This window comes from Mytilus galloprovincialis, chromosome 9 (assembly GCF_965363235.1).
Source record: "Mytilus galloprovincialis chromosome 9, xbMytGall1.hap1.1, whole genome shotgun sequence".
In the NCBI taxonomy this organism is placed as follows: domain Eukaryota; kingdom Metazoa; phylum Mollusca; class Bivalvia; order Mytilida; family Mytilidae; genus Mytilus; species Mytilus galloprovincialis.
In genome coordinates, this window is record NC_134846.1 from 50,915,439 (window position 1) to 50,928,417 (window position 12,979).

General features: G+C 30.9%; 1 protein-coding gene across 2 annotated transcripts in view; it reads right to left on the bottom strand.

Annotated features, from left to right (window-relative positions):
- Nucleotides 1-1,598: 1,598 nt before the first annotated feature.
- LOC143045224 (uncharacterized) overlaps nt 1,599-12,979 on the bottom strand; it is a 36,360-nt gene continuing 24,979 nt past the window's right edge. The window contains exons 3-10 of one of the 2 annotated variants that reach the window (XM_076217580.1): nt 11,947-12,065; nt 9,476-9,564; nt 8,158-8,415; nt 7,314-7,541; nt 5,673-5,749; nt 5,101-5,205; nt 4,165-4,284; nt 1,599-1,831 (exon numbers count right to left, since the gene is read on the bottom strand). In XM_076217580.1, the coding sequence (XP_076073695.1) occupies nt 1,745-1,831; nt 4,165-4,284; nt 5,101-5,205; nt 5,673-5,749; nt 7,314-7,541; nt 8,158-8,415; nt 9,476-9,564; nt 11,947-12,065 (1,083 nt within the window). In that variant the 3' untranslated portion in view covers nt 1,599-1,744. The remainder of the gene's footprint in view (nt 1,832-4,164; nt 4,285-5,100; nt 5,206-5,672; nt 5,750-7,313; nt 7,542-8,157; nt 8,416-9,475; nt 9,565-11,946; nt 12,066-12,979) is intronic. The other variant, XM_076217581.1, reaches the window with a different exon arrangement.

Here is a 12,979-nt window from a genome sequence, read left to right on the forward strand (position 1 = left end):
ACACATTGTAAAAACTTACCGAAAAGCATCTAGGGACACACAAACGGTTACCGAGAGTATTTAAATTGTGGCAGTCTTTATTTATTTATTGAATATAAGTTGAAATTCGAAGACAAAAGATAACCAATTTTCATCTCACCTGTTCTTACTATTTACAGTTACAACAAGAATAACCATATCCAAAATGTGAAAAGTATAGAAATGTGTGTGATAAAACAATCTTTACCGTGTGGTTGAAATAAAGTACTTTATTAAAAAGTACAAGTCTTACATCCTCGGGTAGTGTTTACTAATGAAACCTTTTAATACGGTTAATGCTTTGCCTACCAAGTTTTGGCATTATAACACACTTTCTTCTTGATTACGTTTTATTAGCATTCATTTGACTTATGCACCCAAAGTTTTTGTGTTTCGCTATCATGTGTTTGACATTGAACAATCCTTGTACAGGTGAGTTCTGAGGTGTTGTTCAGAGGTTATGAGTTAACCTTTGAGTTCGGTATTGTTGTTTTCCTTTTAACAATTATTTCCTCTCTCAAAATACTTTATATATTCATATATACTACATTGTACTGTGATTAGATAGACCTATTTTAACCCTGTAATCTGATTTGGTTAATTCTCTACATTTACCACTATCATATGATTTTCTGGTTAAATTATATCATTCATATTTCTACAAAAAATAACCAATTGTAATTTCAAGAATTTTTATTTCAAGCTTCGTGTATTTCAATATCTACAAATCTTTATAATCACTGTTTTAATACGTAACTATCCTTTAAATACTTTTTTAATATTATATACAACTACACAATATATAAAAATCGCAAATCAGGATTTTGCAGAAACCCCAGATTTGCATATAACACAACACGATACATGTTCTGGCAATTTTACACACACACATTTGTTTGAAAGATCTTCGAGGAGATCTGTACCAAAAGGGTACATATAACTAAAGAAGGGTTGATCTTTCACACTCTGATAAATTTTTCACTAAGATAATATCAAAAGTCAAATTATCCACCGTTCAGTGAAACATGTGAAACTAGTTTTTATTTGTTTCTATTCACTTATCTCTATGTAGTCAATATGTAAACATTCAAATAATTACTTTGTGATTTAGTAATGTTTTATCTACAAAACAGATTTGTAGGTTATTTCGATGTTTATTTTCTATATTTACTGTTTTGATACGTAAAAATCACGATGGAACCAATTATAAACAACCTGAACTAAAAGATTGAAAATGTGTAAAAAGAATTTCCGGGTCATCTGATATTACTGCAACATTTAAGAAATAACAATCAGTCTGGCAGTTATTGTTTAAATACGATCGAAATCATAAGAATAAATATAAAATGAATACCTGTACATTTTTGACATCTAAAAAAAATCGAGTTTCAACTTCTAAATATACTGACTTACATAGATACATGTATGCTAATAGTTTTCTTTCAATATACACACGCAACCTGATACAAAGTATTATACTATTAAATACATTTTGCATTAAAGAACAAGTTTTGAATAATAAAAAAAAACATTAGTAAACTTACAATATTAGTCACAAATTACTGTCGCAAAAAGCAATACAATAACGTATTATGAATATCACTATTTAGTTTACAAAGAAATGCAAGTATTGAATGTAAGTCATATATCCCTGAATATTATGTGTGAGTAAAAGGTAGTACATTATATATTTTGATTCTTTATAGTATTTCGGTATTTTCTAGTTTTATCGATAAATGCAAGTAAGTTGTCTTATTCCACTCTGACAATTTCTAGCAGCACAAGCATACTCTCGAAGAAACTCGTTTTTCACCTAAAAATAGTAGAGAAAAACTTCATCGATAAAATGCAAACAATCAATCAAAAATTATATTATGCAAAGTGGAAAACAAATAATATTAATGTTCTCTTCAAGTTAATTTATCAAAGATGTTAGAAATGTGTGAATACGGGCTACATCAACAACGAAAAGAACAGCCTCGGAAAAATGCAATATTAACCTACAACGGCCATTAAGTTTCTCCAGGTTTAAAAGTAAAACCTCTCTTGCTTCCCTGTATCTAATAGACTGAGTATTAAAATCTTATTCACGATTGAATTGTGAAGTATGAATTCGCATGGCGGGTGATGTATCAAGCATAGCAAGCAGAACTTTCTCTGTCGATGCTCCCTGTGTCACTTCTATCGAAATTCGAGCGATTCTCCCGGTTCCTGTTTTTTTCATTGATTTCTCTCTTTTAAATCTATTTACGAGATTTGAATATCAGTTAACTACTGTAGTCTTTATTTAACCGATTTCTGTAGGAAGGGAGACAACTTTCGTTCGATTTCTTAAATATTAGAATGAAATTCAAAACAGTGTGGCTGTGGTCATTGATTGACACATTAAATTCATCCATTGACTGGGACAATTTACGTGAACGTTTGTCTGTAACGACCACTGTTCACGACGTACCTACGATAGACATTTAAACTGTGGGGTCACCAAAGGTTTCTTAACGCCTTTCATTATGAAATAATTCGAAAAATTAATCAGGAATAACCTTTATGTTTTGATTTATATAATTGGTATAAATCAAAACATCGTGTTATTTCTGATTAATTTTTCGAATAACTTTATTTAGGTGTTGAGAACCTTTGGTGACCCCATAGTTTAAGTATATTTAAAAAGTACATAGTGATCAGTGGTCGTTACATACAAACGTTCATCTAAATTGTCCCAGTCAATGGATGAATTTAATGTGTCAATCAATAGCCACAGCCACACTGTTTTGAATTTCATTCTATATCCGTAATTAACTTGTATCATGACAAAAACTTTGATGTAGGTGCAAAGCAAGCTATATAATAAGTCCATCATACAGTAAGAATTCAGGTAGCTAAGTTGACATTTTCCCTTCATTCTAAAATTGAAATGGAAATTTGAAAAGTATCAAAGAAACAACAAGTACCCGACTAAAAAGAAAAAAACAGCCGAAGGCCATCAATTGGTTTTCAACAGAACGAGAAAATCCAGCACAGGGAGGCCGACTTCAGCTGCCCACTAAACAAAAATGTGTACTACGTAAGTGAAAACGGACGTCATACTTAACGCCATAAACATAAATGAACTAAAATTAAAATAACAAAAAAGTCCTGATGCTCCTGACTACGGACAAGTAACAAAATGTGACGGGGTTAAACGTGTTTTGTGAGAGCTCAATCCTTCCCAATTACCACTAGCCAATGTAGATTATAGTCTTAATGATACAATAATGTGTCCATACATATGTATATTTTTACCCAAAAAATAAGTTGAAACAAGAAAGTAATTTAAGACGCTAGCACTTGTCCAACTTTCACTTTCGGATTGCGTCTTACGAACAATTAAGTAATAAGTACTGCACAGTAGAAAAATTATTGTTAATTAGTATAACTGAACTGCCATTTACTTTTGTAGTTTAAACGATTTTTTTTTTTTAAATGCACTCAAAAGAGTATTCTTGCTAGCACATGAAAACATAACATATTAAATCCTGCATCACCACCAGATCTTATTTATCAAAAACTTGTGTCAAAAGAGGGGGAAAGATACCAGAGGAACAGTCAAACTCGAAAACTGACAACAAACATTATATTATTTTAAAGCTAAATGTTTATAGGTACCAGGACTTAATTTATACGCCAGACGCGCGTTTTGTCTACATAAGACTCATCAGTGACGCTCAGATCAAAATAGTTATAAGGCCAAACAAGTACAAAGTTGGAGAGCATTCAGAAACCAAATACGGCCAAAGTAATCTATTCCTGGAATAAGAAAATATTAGTTTTTCGAAAAATTCAACGTTTTGTAACAGGGAATTTATAAAAATTACCATATAATTGATATTCATGCTAACTACTGGGCTGGTGATACCCTCGGGGAGTATGCAGTGGCATCGACCCAGTGGTGTTTAGCCTTGTTTCAAATTGAACGTATGGTACATGATGTAATTTCAAGTTTGCATTGTTTTCTAATTAAAGATTCTTTTTTCCTGAAATGCAAATTGCAGTTTGATTTTGTAATTATTAGCAAATTGCAGTTTGATTTTGTAATTATTAGATTTTCATTAACTTCAGTTTACCAAAAATACCAAAAATACATTTCTTCAGATTTACTAAACTTACAATAACATTATGATTACATCTTTCTCTGTCGGCAGGTGTTCTGCAACCTGACACAAGTTTTTTATTAACATTATATCCTTCATTTCCCCAGTTGTAGACGATGTTATAAATATTGCCGCCCTAAAATTGAAATATAAAGTAGTTAGAACGACAGGGGAAAACGTGTGACGAAATAGCTTTGAAATAATAAATTCAGTAAAATATTGCACGTGTGTGTAAAGTTATGTATCAAAGTAAGATTGCGATATACAGTGAATGGTTTCAAATATTTGGTAAGCTAATTTTTCGTATATTAAATGGTGGTTTTTCTCCGGTTACCTGTGTGCAATTCTTCAAACATTGGGAGTCACACAAATTATTGTATTCTTTTTTAAATAAATAAAAAAAATAATAATTTGCGTAAGCTGTATATTTGCTTAATTATGTTCCCTTTTATTTAACACCACAATTACGTACCACATTTTGGATGATCAATGAAATTATAATCTTTGAGGGAAACTGACTTTGCATTAACCTGGTCAAATGTGTCTGTTTTGAGCTTTTTGATAAAATAATTAGCTCATAATGCTTCAGCCAATCAAACGGTTCAGATTTCATGAAATGTGGACATGATTTTATTAAAGACATGAGTGACCATAAGAACAGAACGTTACGATTTTCATTCTTAGTGGATTAGTTCTGGCTTTATTAATATCATTTCTGAAGCCTATGTCGTTCAATTTGTAAAATTTATTTGGAAAACTTTAAAATTAGTACTGCAACCAGGTTTCATTTGTTAAAACTTTAATGTACCGGAAGAATATACACCTAAATTAAATATCGATGAAAAGAGAAAAACGTGTAAAATAAGAAAAGTATTGTTAACTAAGCATCGTTTAAGAGGTCAGTTGCAGTTATCGTTTTAAACATCAGAGCTTTATAAAATTTAAAACATACATTTGAAATTTTTCCGAAGTTAGTGTATGTTGTGATAGGACCAGGATATTCAACCGCACATCGTATAACGTAATCCGCCCATCGCTGAAGGTATCTACTCCATTTCTGAAAAATACAAAATACAAAATACAAAGTACATGTATATGATAACACAAGAGCGGAGTCAAAGAACAGTCACCTGGAGACGGGCTTCAACTGGGCCCTGTTCAAACAATAATGTATTATACTAGTTTAGCGAAAAGAGACTTTACACAAAACTCCAAAACATATAGATGAACCAAAATTTAAAAAAGTACATACAAGCCTAACAAATGCGGCCGAGTTTAATATGTTTTGTGATATATCAACCTCCCTTTATAACTCTCAGACTAGATAATTTGTTATGTCTTTTTGTAGTATGCCTTTTTCTCATTTATCTCTATTTGGCCGCAATATTGTTTGTCATTTTTGGTTTCATTTTTTGTATATCCTTTCTATGTTTCTGCTTCCTATTCATTGAAAAAAAAGACCCATACATAAATCAATAATTTCTTCTTAATATTCATCCTATGTTTACTCTTTTATACCCCTACCAGTTTTGTCATCTGGCTCCCTCGCAAAAGATTATGTGCCTGTGTTAAATAATTCTGCTCTTCTACTGTAACACTACCTGTTTCAACAGAAAATTATAATTTACAAAGCAATCAAAAGAAAATAATCTACGTGTTTCGGAAATGGTAAAAAAACTATCAAATTAACAATCGAATATAATTTTAGCAAAAATGCAGGATAGGTCAAAGTGATATATAGATCGCATAAATTAATTTAAACGTTTGTATTATACACACTGCAAGTACAAATGATGTTAATGTTAAATTCAAAGTTACAAATAATATAATTAAGCAAGATAGACAGTATATTCCTGTTGTTCGTACATTTTATATATTAAGATAATTGTATATAAGATATGATTCATTGTGTCTTTCTACTCGTATGTGGAGATCCCATGTGAATTTGTTCTGGATATTATTTTCTCCTTAAGCCCTGTTTATGTGGGTTTTTTTGTTGTTTTTGTTGGGGTTTTTTTTTTTTTGCATCGCAAAATGTTTATCAGCCTGCTTCACCAAATATTTTCTATTAGTTATCTCCCACTAACACGTACTTACACTATTTTTCGTGTTATAGAATCTTCATTGTTAACAAAAAGTTAGCCATAGAATATATATATTGAGATTGTAGATGTAAATTGTTTTTTTATACCTTCAAGCTTCATTGGTCATTTTTAACAAATGCAACGACATGTAACATGAGTTATGTCCCTCATTTTTCTGAATGATATCTTGATGTGTCTGACAAATCGTAAGCCGGAATAATATAGCCTGTTACTAGTTTTTTTTCTGCACCTATCAAGCATATCCTCCTTTTCTTATGAAAATCAAAGTTTTGTACTCTTCATTCCGGCCGCAATTTTTTTTTTAATATGCATTAAAGGTTGTCCACTTAACGTTATGAAAAGAACACAAACAAAGATAATCAACCAATCGAAATTTAGTAGGATGTCATTATTATGGACACTATATATGTTTCTAATATGAATATACGTGAGCTAAATGTAAACATAAACTGTCAAAACAAAACAAAAAAATTACAATTCCAACAAAAATTCATATTTCATGCAAAATGCAGCAAGCATATCCTATTGTCAAGTTTGATCAGACATATAATATATAAAGGATTTTATCCATAAACTTTACTACTACATGCATACTTGATTACAAGTTAAAATGTACATATGACTGTTCTAAAAAGCAGGAACTGCATACAATGATTTAAAGGATTGGAAATTAACCCATGTTGCAACATTAAGAAAGACAAATAAAACAATGAATAACTAAAAATTCAAACCGAATCTAGACTTTTTTTTTCAGAGATGAAAGTTATAGATGGCTATTCATGCAATTCATTAAAGAAAGAAAGATGAATTCTAATATATGTTGACTTTAAAACTCATGCCGAGCAGCATTTCTTTTTTATCCATCTAACTTAGCGTGCAAAGCATAATCTAATAGTGCTACAATGCATACTTGAGTATAATATACAAGAAACTCCTTCAATCATTCTGGTTATATCAAATTACAAATAATACACCCTCGATCTAAAAAGGCGGCTATAATTCTAGCTATGGAGGGAAAATAAAAATGCATATCAGAGCAAGCAGGCGTGCCACGACTCGCCTGGTGCCGTTATTCTTTGTGACTCTCTTCTTCGGGTTTGAGCCGGTCGTCTTCGTATTTGTGCAGAAGGTCTTGAATTACGTCTTTGATAGGCTGCTAGTTCCTCTCTTTGGCGTTTTAGCTGTTCACGCTCATATAATTGTTGTGCTCGTTCTCTCTCCCGACGTAGTCTTTCTCTACGTAGGTAATCGTCGTATGATGAGTATCGTCTGCTAGATTGTCGCTTCACTAGTGGAATAAATTCGTGTATGCATTCATAAGATTGAACATTGTGTTTAAATTCAATTATTAGTAAAAAGTTAAAGTGCTGGTTTTCCAGCGATCCGGCTGTTAATCTATGTAAGTATATTAGTCATTTTAAAAGTAAAACAGCATTCAAACTCTTAATTTAGCATTTTAAATTTGCTTATTTGTCTGTCTTTTTTAAACCTCTTAAAGATAAATTTGATCATTTTAATGATCATGAACTTTGAATTCTTTAAACTCAATTAGTGGTTAATGTTTATTATTGTCAGTCAGCACGTATTCTTTTTGAATACTGATTTTTAATCATATTTTCTTAAAAAAGGATCGTAATTTGAGAAATGTTTGTTCTTGAAGTAAAACTTAATGTATGAAATTTAGCAAAAAAAAGGTTAATATACATTTTTTTCATGCGTACATTTGGTATCAGTAACTAAGCTTAATGTTTTTATTAGCAACGTATGTTAAAAAACAATTTCAATTTTAGTTAGTTAGAACTGAGACTAGTATAATAGTCCCAGGTTAGAATTAAAACGAAACAACACGTTAGGTTTTTATTATTGTAACAGATATGATAAAAAGTTAGATATGCAAATCTTACTTCTTCTCCTCCGTGGTGTTACTTTTATCTCAGTATTTTCACCATTAAACACCTTTTCACTAGCCTCTCTCCCCGTCAGTGCTGCAGGAGGAATTGGTAACAATACATTTGTCTGGTCATTCGATGTGTTTTTGTGAGGCATATAACCTCTAGAGTCTTCCCGAATGATGACATTGGCTGTTGGTATACTCAGTTTTCTTTCTGGTAATTTTTCCTTAATCACATTACCACTGTGCTTGATTTTTTTCCATTTCTTCTCTGTTTTATGGAAGGAGTGAGAGAAAAACACATACAGTTATCATGAGTACATGTAACAATAACGTTAACTCTCCGAATGTTCTTTTTAACTCTCCCGAATTCATTGAACATAATGCTTTCTACATTTAACTGTCAATGTCTTAGATAAAAAAAAATCTTATTTAACAAACATAGGAACTGCTATAATAATTGACAAATTCTTTGTGAATACTGCACGTAAGCAACAAACCTACATGTATCTCTAAAAGTGTAATATACAAATTACATTTATGACAAATGTAATTTTTTTTTTTTTTTTTGTATTGGTTATGAATTGTCTATTTCCCAATTCCCGTAATTGTTTATATTTACAATGGAGAGCTACAAAAATGTGGCAGAAAGAGCAAATTTATATGTGCTTAATGTGAAAAGTAAAATCACAAATATACTAACTTCGAGGAAAATTTGAAACGGAAATGGCAAAATAAAATGATAAAACACATCGACCGAATGGACAACAACTGTCATATTCCTGTGCGTAATATTTAAGGTCTTCAAATCTTTTAATAACATTAATTTGTTTTAAAGCGAAATAAATACCTATGAAATCAGAAAAATAAAGACATTATTTTCCATGAATATTAAGTTTGTTACCCCGATTTTGTTTTTGTCCATGGATTTATGAGTTTTGAACAGCGGTATACTACTAATGCCTTTATTTAAACCGCCGATACATCACTTTCAATTCCCCAAGCTTTGCATTGGCAAAAGCCAATTTTGTCCGGTATAGAACCAGTTTACGATTGACTAAGGGGAGAAATTTGACAATGTTTAAAAAGTGTGAACAACATAATTAAATCGGTAATAAGCTAATGAACTATTGTTACACCAAAAATGTCGATCGACTCTTTAGATTTTTTCAATTGATAGTTTAATTTAGATCCTATCTGAAAAAAAAAATCATAGTAATTAATATATTTGCCACTGGAATCAATCATTTCAATATAAAAATTGACGATCTGTTAAAAATATCCTTATAAAAACCTTTAATATTCCAGTTGATACATATTTTATTTCTTACTTGTGCACATTTTCCGTTTACAGTGATAGCCTTGTGGACATGCTGAACATTTCCTGCCATATGTAAAAGGTTGTTTATCTAATTCTACTCTGAAAATAAACGTCAAATCAGGTGTTATAATTCCAATAGACTATTTTGCATTTGATATATTCATAAATCTAGAAATATAAATGCAAGACATGTGCTAAAGAAAATCGCACTACCTGCATGCCAAAAAAAAAAAAAAAACCAGAGCAAGACGTCCAGCCAAAGAACTGTTGTTAACCAAATAGCTCTCATATTTCAGTGGCATTCAAAAATACCCTTTGCTCCAAATAGTATTTAGGAGCCTGTAATTCAGTGGTTGTCGTTTGTTTATATGTTACATATTTGTTTTTCGTTCATTTTTTTATATATATAAATAAGATCGTTAGTTTTCTCGTTTGAATTGTTTTACATTGTTATTAGGGGCCTTTTATAGCTGACTATGCGGTATGGGCTTTGCTCATTGTTGAAGGTCGTACGGTGACCTATAGTTGTTAACTTCTGTGTTATTTTGGTCTCTTGTGGAGAGTTGTCTCATTGACAATCATACCACATCTTTCTTTTTTTTTATATTTAATCGTCTTTATCTTGCAATACGGTTCTCATATATGCATGAATCAAAACCCGATTTAGATAAACACAATTCTACTATGCACATGGAAGCATTGCATGGATGAATAAATTCTGGAAAGGTAGTTAATAAGGTTTTACATTTATTTATCTGTATCATATATGATATTTGTTATAAATTATAGTTTATTTAAGTAACCCTAAAATATGTTGATGCATAGGATGAATAACAAGCTGTTGTAGTAATATGACAGTAATTTAATAAACCCGCCCTTGTTTAGATAAGTGTATGTTTTTCTTACAATATGACTACATGTACATGTATCTCATTTCTTGTAATCGCCTTAAGCTTATATCTAGAGCAATTCCGGACATGTGTTGTGTAGCCTCTCAACAATGATTTCTCTACAAGTACTGTATAAATTGTCATTATCTTAATCTTCAAAGTTATTCGTTGAATGTAAAACCTAAGAACTGTTAAGTTTAAATATACAAGAGAAAAAAGCAAACTGCATTTCTCAATATAATGTCAAAAATTTCAAATATAAACTTTGTATGTTTGCAGGTTAGAAAAAAGAACAAAGTTTATGTTTTCAGAATATTGGAGAGTGTTCAATTCGTTTGTTTAAATCTCGTCATGGTCGAGATCACAAGCTATCGTGCTTTTCGGTGACATATTGTAGAGCCATATTAACGCCAAAATAACAGTTCTGCAACATTTGCTATTCTCTTTGATAACTTTTTTTGATTTATGGACCAGACATATTCACTTTAAGTGATATCAGTTTCGGTTGAACTTGCCCCCTTAAGCGCATTTTTATAACCTCTTGTCAGATTTTGATTTTGACACGTAACCCAAATACATCATTAAGACCGATATCCAAAAAAAAGGAGAATTTGGATAGTCTTATGCAACGCTAGACTTCAGATCATTTTATGTAGCTGCACGAAAAGATGTCTCTTTTTAAACGTAACGTGTTTTACTTTTTAATTATGATATTAAAAAGTGTTTTTCGACTTATTCTACGAAACAATGAGTGCTCGAGTCGAAATATGAGCATCCCCCCTCTTTTCCCTAAATAAAAAAATAAATCCGTCAGTTATCAACATTATTGTAACATGATTATGACCGATAATAACTTAAAAACGAAGTATATAAATGTCTTGCAGTTTATTTAGGATGCACAATTTCATTAGTACATAATGATTATTAAATTTAAAAAACGACCGATTGTGTATCTGACTACAATTCCTAGTATTGAACTTTTAATTTCTATGTAGCAACATTCGAGCAGAACCTGCATATCGAGTAAATATCTACCAGTTGATATGATATTCCGGAGCTTCAATTTCATATATGTTTTCCTTCCTGTTGTTCCCGGAAGTGGTGAAATTAAAATTATCAATTCTAAAATTTTACGAACGACATCATGACTTGGTTGACCGTTATAGAATATCTGTTTCACAGATGACGACGGATATGTTCCAATTTTTGTTATGTCGAATGAGACCTACTTATTTAGACTTATCGCCAGGTTGTTTTTATAACTTGACCAGAATCTGCTAACCTTCCGCAGTACATGAGATCATCATTGGTTATTGTTAGGGTTCGTGTTGCTCAGTCCAGTCATTCGTTTCATACAATGTATGTTGTGTTGTGTGTACTGAACATTCGTATTTTTTTTGCATTGACATATTCAGTTCAATTTTGCCTCCGACATATGAGTTTGCATATCCTGCAGATATCTTTTGCAACTTTCTTTAATACATACAATGGTCGTATTTAACCTTTCTTATAGAAAAAAAAATACTATTCTATTCCAAAGTGTTAACAGTATACTTACTAAAATAGTTTTGTCACAGCTTATTATACTTACTTTGGCGAGTAGAAACAGATGAAATAGTTCATATTGTAATTGGTTGTTTTCTTACTTTCTATCATCCTCGGACATTTAATTAGAGCACAACCAACCGAATCTGATTTGGCACTGACTAGCTACAACAGAAAGTATACGATACTTAACTCTGACATTTATTTGACCTTATATTTATATTTAGTGAACATGTACATTAAGATATAAGCAGATGTGGTATGAGTGTCAATGAGACAACTCTCCATCCAAGTCACAATTCATAAAAGTAAACCAGTATAGGTCAAAAAACGATCTTCAACACAAAGCATTGACTCGAACCGAACAGCAAGCTACAAAGAGTCCCAAATTTACTAGTGTAAAACTGTTTAAACGGAAAAAGCAATGGTATACTTAGTATAATAATCTATATAAAAAAAAACGAAAAAAGAGAAACACGTATGAACATCTTCAACAAACGACAACTGAACATCACATTATTCCTGACTTAGAACATGTTCTAACAATTGCAGCTGGTTTACACGTTTTAATGTATTAAATGTTTTTGTTTAGTTAAACTATGAGAAGATGTGTTATGTTTTCAATTTGAGAACTATCCACATATAACCTAATGATGTAGCAAAACTAGCTCACTTAAGGTCTTCAACAAACAGTATAACCCAAAAATACCGTATAGAAAGCTATAAAGTTCAGTGCATATTAACATTTATATTTTTGTAATACCTTAGGAATCATATTTCAAACTTTCTGTCCGCATCATTCAAGAATAAAGATATAAATGTTTTTTTACTGATGATTTCATTGACAATAATAATGATAATTAAATCAATAAGTACATTTTCTAGTTTACATGAATTATTGATAAACATAGATGGAAAATTTATTTAAAATTGATATCTTTTTTTCACTAAATAAAACGTACAGTTTCGGGTATTACTATTCAAGTGCATCATAAAAGAATCATTATAAAAAATGAAAAATGAATTTTGTATGTTAATAGTCCAAATTTATTAAATGTCAACACTGGGTTTTTGTTCAA